This window comes from Centrocercus urophasianus, unplaced genomic scaffold, assembly GCF_019232065.1.
Source record: "Centrocercus urophasianus isolate 14NV4802_14NV808 unplaced genomic scaffold, USGS_Curo_1.0 seq_36, whole genome shotgun sequence".
Lineage (NCBI taxonomy): Eukaryota > Metazoa > Chordata > Aves > Galliformes > Phasianidae > Centrocercus > Centrocercus urophasianus.
The window spans coordinates 2,008,538-2,021,242 of NW_024884933.1; the positions used below are offsets into that span (position 1 = coordinate 2,008,538).

The 12,705-nt window shown below is 56.5% G+C and overlaps 3 protein-coding genes across 3 annotated transcripts; 2 read left to right on the forward strand and 1 right to left on the reverse strand.

Moving 5' to 3' along the window:
* Positions 1 to 209: 209 nt before the first annotated feature.
* On the reverse strand, positions 210 to 3,397 carry CDA (cytidine deaminase). The gene is made up of 4 exons (XM_042831788.1): positions 2,908 to 3,397; positions 1,662 to 1,773; positions 923 to 977; positions 210 to 700 (listed from the first exon to the last, which is right to left on the reverse strand). The coding sequence occupies exons 1-4, from the start codon at positions 3,380 to 3,382 to the stop codon at positions 587 to 589; spliced, it is 756 nt and encodes a 251-aa protein (XP_042687722.1). The 5' UTR covers positions 3,383 to 3,397; the 3' UTR covers positions 210 to 586.
* Positions 3,398 to 5,181: 1,784 nt separating this feature from the next.
* Positions 5,182 to 6,060, forward strand: FAM43B (family with sequence similarity 43 member B). The gene has a single exon (XM_042831787.1). The coding sequence runs from the start codon at positions 5,182 to 5,184 to the stop codon at positions 6,058 to 6,060; it is 879 nt and encodes a 292-aa protein (XP_042687721.1).
* A 1,517-nt stretch (positions 6,061 to 7,577) lies between these two features.
* Positions 7,578 to 10,857, forward strand: MUL1 (mitochondrial E3 ubiquitin protein ligase 1). The gene is made up of 4 exons (XM_042831635.1): positions 7,578 to 7,697; positions 7,818 to 7,905; positions 8,879 to 8,999; positions 9,575 to 10,857. The coding sequence occupies exons 1-4, from the start codon at positions 7,578 to 7,580 to the stop codon at positions 10,302 to 10,304; spliced, it is 1,059 nt and encodes a 352-aa protein (XP_042687569.1). The 3' UTR covers positions 10,305 to 10,857.
* Positions 10,858 to 12,705: the final 1,848 nt, after the last annotated feature.

Below are 12,705 nucleotides of genomic sequence, written 5' to 3' on the forward strand. Positions count from 1 at the left end.
ACGCTGCACAGTGCATGGGTGCACAGAGCTGGATGCATTGGTGCACAGTGCATTGGTGCACAGGGCACAGTGTATGGAGTATGGCTGCACAGCACACGGTGCACTGAGCACAGCATGTGGTGCACAGGGCATGGTGCACACAGCACAGAGCACACTGCAGGGCACAGGGCATGGTACACAGGGCATTGGTGCACAGAGCACAGCCTGGCTCATTAAAGTAACATTATTATTTTTTTTTTCTATTGCGCATAATTTAATTGCCAGGACAATCAGTGAACACCCCCAGAATTCCTCTTTGTCCTCACAGGAGCAAAAAAGGAGAAAAATAGGCAAAAAGGAGCAGTGGCACCACAGTGACAGCCCACTGAACACCGAGCTGCCTGTGCACAAATGGCTGATGGATAATGTTTCGGACTTTGAGCTGAAATTGCTTTTTGTCCCCAGTTTTGCAGCCTTGGATCCAAGCAACATCCACTCAGCAAACCCTTTCACGTGGCATTGTTCCCGTGGAGCCACGTGCATAAAGGGAAAGTTGGGGGAATAATCCATCACCCCCAGCGCTGAAAGGGAAATGCAGGTGTGCAGTTCATGCCTTCTGCAGGTCCTCAGGGCCAAAGGAGAGCGGCAGGAGCTCCTGTAGTGTCTTCACAATGTAGGTGCCATCAGGTTTGGTCAGGTAGACGTCCCAGTCTGTGCCAAACTGCAGGAGGAGAGGGGGAGAGAGGCTCAATGGGGAATCCATGCTTCTTCCCCAGCTGGCTGCAGCACCCCCAGCCACACCAGCAACTGCTGGGCTCCCTTGGTTTGTTCAGCTCCTAGCAGAGGAGGTGGAGGGGAGGCCCCGTGGTGGCCTGCAGCTCCTTGTGGCCCTACAGCTCCTCATGGCAGCTTGCAGTCGCAGCATGGCAGGGACCCCACTCACCTCTCTCATCACCTGTCTGCAGGCTCCGCAAGGCGTGATGAAGTCCTCCATGTCGCTGCCAAAAAGAGAACCATGCCAGGCTCAGTCCCACTCCATTCCAAAACCCAAAGGGAGTAAACACCTCGAAACCCAAAGAGATTCCCCCAAACCCAAAGGGATCGTCCCAAAATCAAAGGCGGAACCAATCGGGAAAAGGAAGGGATCACCCAAAATCCAATGAGATCACCCAAAACCCAATGAGATCACCCAAAACATAAACAGGGCACCTCTCCAAAGCCCAAAGGAATTGCCAAAAGCCTAAAGGGAGCAACCTACCAAAACCCAAAGGGATTTCCCAAAACCTAGGGGTATCACCCAAAACCCAAAGGGGGCACCACCACAAAACCCAAAGGGACTGCCCCAAAATCAAATGGTGAATCACCCCAGAATTAAAGGGGTAACCATCCAAAAAAAACAAAAGGATCACCCAAAACCCAAAGGGGGTACCTCCCCAAAGCCCAAAGGAATTCCCAAAAATCCAAAGGGAGCAACACTCCAAAACCCAAAGGGGTTCCCCAAAACCCAATGGGTCTGCTCAAAACTCAAAGGACACCCCATAAAACAAACCCATCAGCCAAAACCCAAAAGAGGCACCACCCCAAAAGGAAACACTACACCAAAACCCCAAAGGAACCTCCTAAAACCCAAAGGAGGCATCACCCTAAACCCCAAAGAGTGACACGGTGCCATTGGGCCTCACCTGGCAATGGCCATGGCCCTGAATCTTGTGTGCCCCTCGGAGATGGCTTTCTGGATGGCCGTGCGCTCAGCGCACACCCCGAGGCTGTAGCAGGCATTCTCCACGTTGCACCCTATGGGGAAGCACCGACACCACTCACCATCCCTCACTTGGTGAGACACCTTCAAACGAAGCCCATCCTGAGCTCTGGCCAATGCACGTCTCCTTTCCATGATTTATTTCCCATATTTTCCTACTCTTGGGCTCTTCTGGTGACTACGACTGGTAGGGAGCATAGGGAAGGGTTGTGGCACCCACCTGGAAGACCTCAAAACCTAAAGGGAACACCACTCCAAAAAGGAAAGAGATCACCCCAAAATCAGAGGGGGAAACACTTCAAAAATCAAAGAGATTTCTCCATAATCAAAGGTGGAACCACCCCAAAAGCAAAAAGGAACTACTCCAAAAAGGAAACGGATTGCCCAAAGAGCAAAGAGGGAAGCATGCCAAGAAGCAAAGGGATTGCCCAAAAGTCAAAGGGACGCTGCCCCAAAAAGCAAAGGGAACACCCAAACAGTAAAGGGATCACCCAAAAAGAAAAGGGGGAACTACCTCAAAACCTAAAGGGTGAAACACTCCCAAAACCAAAGGAATCACCCAAAACCCAAAGGGAGCACCACCACAACACCCAAACAGATCAGCCCGAAATCAAAGGGGGGACCACCCCAAAAAGCAAAGAGAGAACCACCTCAAAACCTAAAGGTGCAACACTCCAAAAACTAAAAAGGATTGCCCAAAACCCAAAGAGAGAACCACTCAAAAGCCCAAATGCACTGCCCCAAAATCATAGGGGGAACCACCAAAACCCAAAGGGAGAACCACCCAAAAACCCAAAGGGTTTGCCCCAAAATTATAGGGGGAACCACCTCAAAAACCAACCGGATTTCTCAAAACCCACAGGGGGAGCCACCCCAAAACCCAAAGGAGGCACTGCACCCAAAAAAAAAAAACAACACCCACAAAGAGATTGCTAAAAACTCAAAGCAAATGCCACCCCAAACCCCAAGGGAATCGCTCCAAACCCAAAGGGACCAGCACCCTAAAACCTCCAGAGATCGCACAAAGTCTCCGCCACCCCACAGGGATCAAGCCTAACCCAAAACGGTCAGCACCCCAGAAACCCATAGCATGCATCATCCCAGAACCCAAAGCAATCCCCCAGAACCCAAACGGGCCACCATCCCACAACCCCAAGGCGACGTCTCACCGGAGAAGATCTCCCCGCTGGCGGTGAGCAGCGCGGCGCCCACGGGGAAGCGGCTGTAGGGGCAGTAAGCACAATCTTTGGCCTCACGGCAGCGGCGAAGCAGCAGCTGTAGGCACTCACTGCCCTCCATGCCTGCACTGCCTGCCCCACACGGTGACGCCGACGTGGTTAAATATTTCCCCAAACGCAACGCCCCGTCGGGATAACGCCCCATGCGTGCGCCGGGCATCATCCCCAACCTCGAGGTTTTGGGATCAGGGTGGAGGTTGAGCTCTCTCTGAGCCTGCTTTCTTATTTTATATATATATCTTCTTATTTTTTCTAGCCATTTTTCTACGTGCTTTGCTTTTCTTTTTGTGTGTGTGTGTGTGCGAAGCTTTCTCACACCGCCTTCTTTTCCTTCCTCCCCAGCAGGAATTTGGTGCTGGGAACGTCCTGGGGGGAGCCACAGAGAGGTCAAAGGGGAGAAAACCATTGGGTCGCAAACAAGAAATAGCACATTTCCCCCCTCACCCCCCCCTAGTTTCTCATTGACAGCCAACACACAGCAGGGGAAGCGGATGGGAAGTCTCCCTGACGCTGCTTTCCCCTGCTGCTGCACAATCCTATTGCTGAGCGCAGATAAGGACTGTTCTGCACCATCCTAGGGGGTGGTCATGTCTCCCCTGTGTGGCTGAGCACCATTTCCCATCCCTGATATCCCCACACGTGGGGATAATAGGACGATCGCCTTCCTAGTTCCTTGTTCACTCTGAAACCTAATGATGGCGATGGGAAAAAAGCCATTTTATAGCCAAAATCGCCTGCACCCCTGTGGTGTTCGCAGAACTCAAAGGAGGCACCACCCCAAAAGGCAAAGGGATCACATGGAAAGCAAAGGGAGGACCACCTGAAAACCTAAAGGGTGCAACACAACAAAAAATAAAGAGATCGCCCAAGCCACAAAGGGGGAACCACCCCAAAACCCAAAGGGGTCGCCCAAAACATTAAGGAGGCACCATCCCAAAAATCCAAGGAATCACCCAAAAACCAAAGGAAATGCCACACCAGAACCTATAGGGGACAAGCACTTCAAAACCCAAAGGAGTCACCCTCAAAATCAATGAGGGATCCACCCAAAAACTCAAAGGGATTGCCCCAAAATCAGAGGGAGCATCACCCTAAACTGCAAAGGAATCATCCGAAGCCCAAAGAGAGCAACACCCCAAAACCCAAAGAGACCAAGCAAAATCCAAAGGAGGCACCACCCCAAAAATAGATTGCATAAAAAGCAGAGGGAGAACCACCAAACACCCAAAGGGGTTGCCCAAAACCCAAATGGGGCACAACTCCACCCAAAACCCAAATGGGGCACAACTCCAAAACCTAAAGCAATAGCTCGAAACCCAAAGGGACTAATGCCCCAACAACAAAATGGATCACTCTGAACCCAAAAGGATTGCCCCAAACTCACAGTGGATTCCACCCCAAAACCCCATAGCTTGAAACCTGGAGGGAGTAAAACCCCAAAAAACAAAGGGATCAAGCAAAACTCACAGGGGGCAACACCCCAAAACCCAAAGGAATTGCTCCAAGCCCAAAGGGAGTAACACCTCAACAGCCAAAGGGATTGTCCAAAAACCAAAGGGATCAAGCAAAACCCAAAGGGAGCAATACCCCAAAAAACAAAGGAATCGCCCCAAAATCAAAGGGAAACCATATGAAAAAAGAAACAGAAGGATCCCCCCAAACCCAAAGGGGGCTGCACCCCAAAACCCAAAGGGATCTCCCCAAAATTAAATGGGGAAAAACCAAAGGGATCTCTCCAAACCCAAAGGGGGCTGCACCCCAAAACCCAAAGCGATCTCCCCAAAATCAAAGGGAGAATCACCCCAAAACCCAAAGGGATCTCCCCAAAATCAAAGGGAGAACGACCCCCAAACCCAAAGGGATCTCCCCAAAATCATTATCAGCACGGAGCAGGGCTGGGGCTGCTCTCTGGGCTCTGCACTCTGCAGGGGCTGCTCTTTCTCCCCGTAGCGGAGCAGCACATCTCCCGCCGGCAGCAGCAGCTCGGCAGCATCCCTCCGTGTGCGCCGATGCATTCTCCCTCCTCTCCACGCTTTGGGCTGCGCGCGGCGGCTGCCTGCACGCCCGGGGAGGTGGAGCAGAGCTCCGTTCCGCAGCAGCAGCATCATTGCCTCCTCACCCAGAGCATCCCGCTGGGGACCGGCCCTTGGGAACGGGACACGGGGACAGACCCTCGGGTCCGGATCCGGATCCGGCAGCGAGGTGATGCTGCCCTGGCGCCGCAGCAAGTTCGTGCTGGTGGAAAACGAACGTAAGTGCAAAGGGAAAAGCTTGGGGCCAGGGTTGGGCTATGCCTCGTTGCTGGCCGGCTTCCTGCGCTCCTGCCCCGATTTGTTGCCCGAATGCCCCTTGGAGAGGTTGGGTTCTGTGTTTGGAGGCCGGCGGCAGAAAGTGGAGCTGAACAAGGAGGATCCCACCTACACCGTGCGCTACCTGGGTAATGCAGTCACGCTGCACGCCAAAGGAGAGGGATGCACCGAGGAGGCGGTGGGGAAAATATGGGCCAAAAGCGACGCGGGCGCCGGTGGGGCCAAGATGAAGCTGACCTTAGGGCCGCACGGCATCCGCATGGCACCGGGTGAGAAGGGTGCCAGGAGGTCGGGCCACGCATACCTGCTGCACCGCATCACCTATTGCACAGCCGACCGCCGGCACCCGAAGGTTTTTGCATGGGTTTACCGGCACCAGGTGAAGAACAAAGCCGTGGTGCTGCGCTGTCACGCCGTCCTCGTCCCCAAAGCCGCCACGGCGCGCGCCATGGCCCTGCTCCTCTTCCAGACCTCCGCTTCAGCCTTTGATGAATTCAAGAGGCTCAAAAGGCAGAACGACGGCCGTCGCCTCCAGCAGCAGCTCCTGGGTGAAGCCATGGTCCCCTTGGTGCCCCTGCGCAGGCTGCTCAATGCCAAGTGTCCCTACCGCCCGCCGGCCGAGCGTGCCCGCTGCGCCCCACGGCTCAGCTCCATCCTGGAGGAGGACGAGGAGGAGACGGGGGGCACGTGGGGGGACGGGGGGCCCACCGTGGTCTCTTTGGCCAGTGAGATGCGGGGGTGCAGCTTGCGTGGCCCAAGGGCCCCCGTATGCTGAGCATCCCCATTGGCGTCCACTGATTTGGCCACACCGGGTGCCCTCGGGACACAGCTGGACAATAGGGCTACGACCCTAGCTCTGAAGGGGGGGCACCTGGATCCCCCCATCCCTCTCCTGGAAATAAACCCAATCTGTGTTTTCTGCCTGTGACAGCGCCTGTCTCTCACCAGCCTGGAAGACTCGCGATGGTTTGTTGCTTTTCTATTTTGTATTTACCCTTTTTTTTTTTTTTTTTACTCTAAAAAATTTCCACCCTGGGGGGGATGGAGAGGAGGGCGGGGGGGGTTCTGCACCTTCCATGCCATTCCACGTCAAGTGATGCTCATATTACCATGGCAACGTGGGGGTTTAAATAGAGCAGGCCCACGCTTTGGGGGGGGGGGGGGCTGCAGTGGGGACCCCAGGCCTGACAGCTAGGTCGCAAAGGCAGCCCAGAGAACCTAAATCCCTGGAATTTTACCCAAAATGGTTTATTTTCACCCAGTTCCTGCTCTCCCTGCCCTGACAGGAGCAGCAACGCGGGGGCACAGTGGAAGGAGCTGAATAAATGGGACGGTGGGAGAGGGAACAAGGGGCACCGCTGCCCCACAGCCTGAGGAAGGGGACGCATCACAGGGATGGGGTTTGGGTGAGCTCCCCCCACATACAACAGCCAGAGAGAGGACAGGCTGTGCTCCTGATTCCCTCTGAACTTTGGGAGCTGGCATCTGGCTGCCCCCACAAAGGGCTCTATGGGTCTGGGGTTTGAGATACTGCCCCCCAGAAGCACCATGGGGCCTAGATTTGGGCTAACACCCCTAAAAATAAACCTTCGAAGCTTAGATAGAGCCTGCATCCTGCAGAATCCTAGGGTGAAAGACTGGGATTTGGGCTAAACATACCCTGAAAGCCATGTAAGGCTGAGATACAGGCTAATCCCTCCCAAAAAGTGCCATAGGGCTGGAATTTAGCTTGTCCACTTCAAAAATCCTGGGGGTGAGAATATGGCATTTAGGCTAAACCCACCCCAAAGGCCCCGTGGGCTGGGATATGGGGTATCCTGCCCTAAAATGCCATGGTGAAAGGCTGGGATTTGAGTTAAACCCACCCCAAATATCCAGTGGGGCTGGGATTTGGGTTAATCTGACCCCAAAAAAGCCCTGTGAGACTGAGACTCGAACTATTTCCCCCAAATAAAGTGAAGTGGGGCTGGGATTTGGACTAACGCCTCCACAAAGCATCACAGGGCCAGGATTTAGCTTCTCACCTTCCAAAATCTTGCTGGTTGAACGCCGGGATTTGGATTAAACCCACCCCAGAGACTCTGTAGGGTTCGGACAAGCCTTCCCAAGGCTCTGCGGGGTTGCAGTGGGGCTCCATCAGCCCTCCACCCCGTCTGGAAACCCTCCATCCATTTCTCGGAGGACCGCGCACTCTATGGTAAAGGCGCGCTCTATGGTAGAGCGCCGCGCGCGCTGTACGCCATCAGTGACGTCATCAGTCCGCGCCTCGCGGTTGCCGCGGTAACGGCGGCGATGGAAGGCGGCGGGCGGCCCTCGGCCTTGCAGGCCGCGTTGCTGGCGGCCGGCACGGGGCTGACCGCGCTGTTCTACTCGGTGTACCGGCAGCAGGCCCGTCTCGCCCGCGGCCTGCAGGTGGGTACGGGAGCTCCGGAGCCGGGTTGCGGCCTGCAGCCTGCTGCGGTGGCCGCTTCAGGCCTAGGCCGCGGCCTGCTCCCGGGTCCGGGCCTTGCGGTTGATCCTTCCGTCCCATAGGGCGCCCGGAGGCTGCGGCTGGACGGGGAGCTGCGGGCCGTGCTGCTGGAGGCGCCAGGCCGCTGCGTGCCCTATGCTGTCATCGAAGGTATTGGCGTGGAAAAACGTTGGGCCTCTTTCCCCACCGCCTCTTTGGTTCAATCGTTTTTGCCCAAAATCTGACGTTTTACGCCAAAAAAAAGCTTCCCGCATGCAGGTCGTGGCAGTAACAGTAATGGGGGGCACGGAGGAAGGAGCTGAGGAACTGGGGCTGTGCTGGGTTGGGGCATCACTGCCCTGCAGCAGTGGGGAGGGGGATCCGGGCTCCTCCTTAACATCCCCACAGAGATGGGGTTGGGGTGAAATGCCCCCAAAAACGGCACCCAGGGAGGGGACAGATGTGGTCTGATTCCTTCTAAATTTCAGAGGGGCAAATGCCAGCCCTAACAGAGGGGTCTGTGGCTCTGACTTAGGCTAGGGCTAATTCCTTCTATATGCACTGCTGGGGTTTGGGCTAGCACCCCTAAAAACAAATCTATGGAGCTTAGATATATGCTTGCTTCCTGCAAAACCATGGGGTGAAAGACTGGGATTTGGGTTAAATGTACCCCAAAGGCCCTACGTGGCTGGGGTTGGGGCTGATCCCTCCCTAAAGATGCCAAGGTGCTGGGATTTAGCCTGTTCCCTTCTAAAATTCTTGGGGATGGGATTATGGAATTTAGGCTAAACCCACCCCGAAGGCCCTGTAGAGTTGGAATTTGGGTTACTCTGGCCCCTCAAAAGCCCAACAAGGCTGTGATTTGAGCTACTTCCCCACCAAAAAAAGCCCCGTGAGGGTGGTATTTGGGCTATTTCTCCCCCTAAAAAAGTACAGTGGGGCTGAGATTTGAGATAAGGCCTCCACCAACTCCACAAGACACATTTGGGCTAGGATCTAGCCTGTCTCCTTCCAAAACCTTGGGAGTGAAAGACTGGAATTTGAGCTAAACATATCCCAGTGCCCTGTGGGGCTGAGTTTTGGGTCTGTAACCCCATAAAAAAGAGAGACCTGCAGCACAGCTCAAGCACTCCACGTGTTCCAGGCGTGGTGCGCACTGTCAAGGACACCTTGAGCAGCCAGTTTGTGGAGAACTGCAAGGGCGTCGTGCAGAGGCTGACCCTGCAGGAGCACAAGATGGTGTGGAACCGAACGACTCACCTCTGGTACGTACCCACAGAACCATGGGACATCCTAAGATGGAAGGGACCCAGAAGAACCCCCAAATCCAGCCCTTGGCTCCACACAGGAGCGCCCCAAATCTGAACCCTACGTCTGAGAGCAGTGTTGTGCACTCCTTGAGCTCTGGCAGCTCAGAGCTTTGCCCACAGCCCCACACATATGGAACCTGGAGGCCGCCTTGAGCAGCTGACTCAAGCATCCTTGCGCTGCACTGAGCAGCCCAACAAAGCTCTACCAAAAGGAAACTCTTCTCACCACACTGCAACTCATCACAGCTGTGAAGGTGATGAGCACTGGTTGGGTTTGGCTGCCCCGAGAGCTTTCCCTGTGACAGCAGAAGGTTTTGCATGGGGGACACCATGAGGACAACAGGCAGCGTGACAAATACTGCTGTGCTGACAGCTGTGGTGTTTCCCTGCTGCTTGGCTTTTTGTAGTATCACAAGATGGCTTAAATTAGAGGGAACCTTAAAGATTATCAAGCTCCTGGGTAGATCAGGCCCCCCCCAACCCAGCCTGGATTGCCAGCGTGGAAGCACTAACGCTTGTTTTATCCCTAGGAATGACTACGAGAAGATCATCCACCAGAGAACCAACACCACTGCCTTCGACCTGGCCCCGCTGGACGATGGCACCGGCGTCTCCGTGAGGGTGATGAAACCTCTGGAGGCCGCCGAGCTCAGCCTGGAGACGGTGCACGAGAAATTCCACCCCTCGGTGCAATCCTTCCCTGATGTCATCGGGCACTACATCAGCGGGGAGCGCCCGAAAGGCATTCAGGAGACAGAGCAGATGCTGAAGGTGGGAGCGGCGCTGACTGGCGTTGGGGAGCTGGTGCTGGACAACAACACCATCAAGCTGCAGCCACCCAAGCAGGGTTTGCGCTACTACCTGACCAGCGCCGATTTCGACGCTTTGCTGAAGAAACAGGAATCGAGTGCCAAGCTTTGGAAGATCCTGACCATCCTTTTTGGTTTCAGCACGTGTGCCGTTCTCTTCTACCTCCTGAGGAAGCAGTACAGGCACCACCGGGAGAGGCGGCACCTCAAGCAGATGCAGGAGGAATTCAGGCAAGCGCAGGAGCGGCTGATGCGCGAAGTGAACGCCGAGGGGGGAGAGACGCTGAAAAATGCCTGTGTCATCTGCCTGAGCAGTGCCAAATCCTGCGTCTTCCTGGAGTGTGGGCATGTCTGCTCCTGCACTGAGTGCTACCGAGCCCTTCCAGAGCCCAAAAGGTGCCCCATGTGCAGACAGGCCATCAGCAGGGTGGTTCCCCTGTACAACAGCTAAAGCGCTGTGGCTCGGGGGGGAGGGGGGTTTCTTTGGAGGGCTCCCTCTCAGTGAGGGTTTGCTTGCAGCCTGCCCCTCTTGCCGCTGGGGTGGTTGGATTGCTGGGGATGAAAGGACTGCGGAAGGGGGAGGGAGCTGGAGGGGAGCTGGGCTTGAAAACGATTGCAGGTGCTCAGGGTTCACGTGGTGCTCCTGGAGGCAAAATCAGTTTGTTTCTGCAATACCCTGGTGATTAAAAAACTGTTATAAGACATGAGGAGTCCTGAGGCTGCGCAGTGCTGCCTCCCAGCAGCTCCTCCAGCTGGCTGAGCAGGGGGTCAGAAGAGCTTCTGCTTCATGCCAGTGGTTTTGTGATAAATGGTGAATACAGGCAAGGAGCAGCGTTTCCATCGTCCCCTCCTGCCAGCTCTGCCAGGGACTGCACTTTGGCCACACGTGATTGTGTCACGCCAGAATGCGGGAATCGGGACACGGCAGCACTCTGGTTGATTTCTGCAGTGGGGTTTGGGCTGGGGTATGGCACAGCTTGTAATAAAACTGATTGAAAAGCGTGTTTGTCCTGGCTTGTTCCGTCCCTGCGACCCTGAGGGCGCTGCCTTCCTTTGCTCCCGCTGCATTCCGCGAGCTGCAAGAAGCAGCATCCACCCCAGAAGCGCGAAGTGAGGCCGGGGGCTCTCCGCTTCCTCTTTGAGGAGACTGAGGTTGGAGCGGGACGCGGTGAAAACCCAAAGGCAGGGCCGCATCCAGCCGGGCTGCAGGTGGCGGTGCGCTCCCGCTGCGGGAGGAGGCGGAAAAGAAGCAGAAATAGCAAAAAATCCGCAGGGACGGCGGCGCGTCTCCTTCCCTTCTCCCGCTGCCATCAATCCATCACCCCGCGGCGCGCTCGGCAGCACCGGCTGAGCCCAGGCTCTCCCCCGGCGCCACAGACGCAGGAGGGGATTCTTTTCTTACCCCGTGCAGCACCAAAAAGCCGTTTTTTCCACCCAAACCCCGTGCGGGTCCTGCGATGGGGGCTGTAGGGAACGCAGCCATCCCCGCAGCGCCCAAAATAAGCTCCTGGGGGCTGCGCTGCCCCCGCTGCCTTTTGCCTCCTGTTCCCCAGCTTCCCCCGCGGGATGCTGGGCGCAGACGCAGCGTTATGCAAGGAGCTGGCAGCGGGGCTCTGCGGCTGCGTTCCCAGCGAGTCCCGGCCTCAAAAACACGGGAACCCCGGCCTTCACCTGCCCCAAAATGAGCTGTTCTGCCCCCACACGAGCTGAAGTCCCCGTTAGTTGCGAGCTGTTCGCAGAGATGGTGCGAGGCTGCTCCGTGCAAACCGACTTTTTGTTGCTATCCCTGCTGTTCCCTCCGACTTTTTGCAGGGGTTGCATCGAGAATGTGCCGGGGATGCAGCACTGCCCCCAAAAATGTTGCTCACCCCGTGCCTGTGCTGGTTTGCGTTGTCAAAAATAATCCCCTCTGCAGCCACCGGGCAGAAAGATCAGTGTGAGCTGGGAAAGGTGGGTGTGGGGACATGGCATGGGGGCACAGTATGGGGACATGGCAAGGGGATGTGGCACAGGGATATGGCATGGGGACATGGCACAGTGGCACACTACCAGAATGTGATGTGGGGGCATGGCATGGGGACATGGCACAGTGGCACAGCACAGGAACATGGCATGGGAACACAGTACGGTGTCATGGCGAGGGGACATGGCATGAAGACATGGCACGGGGACACAGTGCAGTGACATGGAACAGGGACGTGGCACGAAGACACAGTAGAGGGCACAGGGACAAGGCATGGAGACGTGGCATGCAGACACAGTACAGGGCCATGGTGTGGGGTCATGGTGTGGGGATGCAGTACAGGGTCGTGGGACAGGGACACGGTATGGGTATGTGATATGGGGACACAGGGACATGGCATGGGGACACGGCGCAGGGGCATGGCACGGAGACACAGCATGAGGACTGGGCATGGGGACCCAGCATGGGGACACAGCACGGGGAGGTGGTATGGGGACATGGCATGGGGACACACAGGGGCACGGCATGGGGACGCGGCACCGGGAGATGCCATGGACACACGTCACGGGGACACGGCAAAGGGACACAAATGGTCCACGACACGGGGACGGGCACGCTCCCAGGGGCAGCGCAGGGCAGCGCAGGGCAGCGCCGGGCTCCCCGGGTCGGTTCCGGGGCATCACCCCCTCCCGGCTCGGGGGATCCCCGCACCCTCCGGGAAGGGTTGCGGGGTGGGGGGTTGGGGGGGGGACCGGCCCATCCCGGGGGCGTTCCCGAGCCGCCCCGCCCCGCTCCCGCCCCCCGCTCCTCTATCGCCGCCGCCACCGATTCCGCCGCCGCGGGACCGCCGGAGCCGCGGGCAGCGCCGGGCGGGCAGCGCCGGGATGTG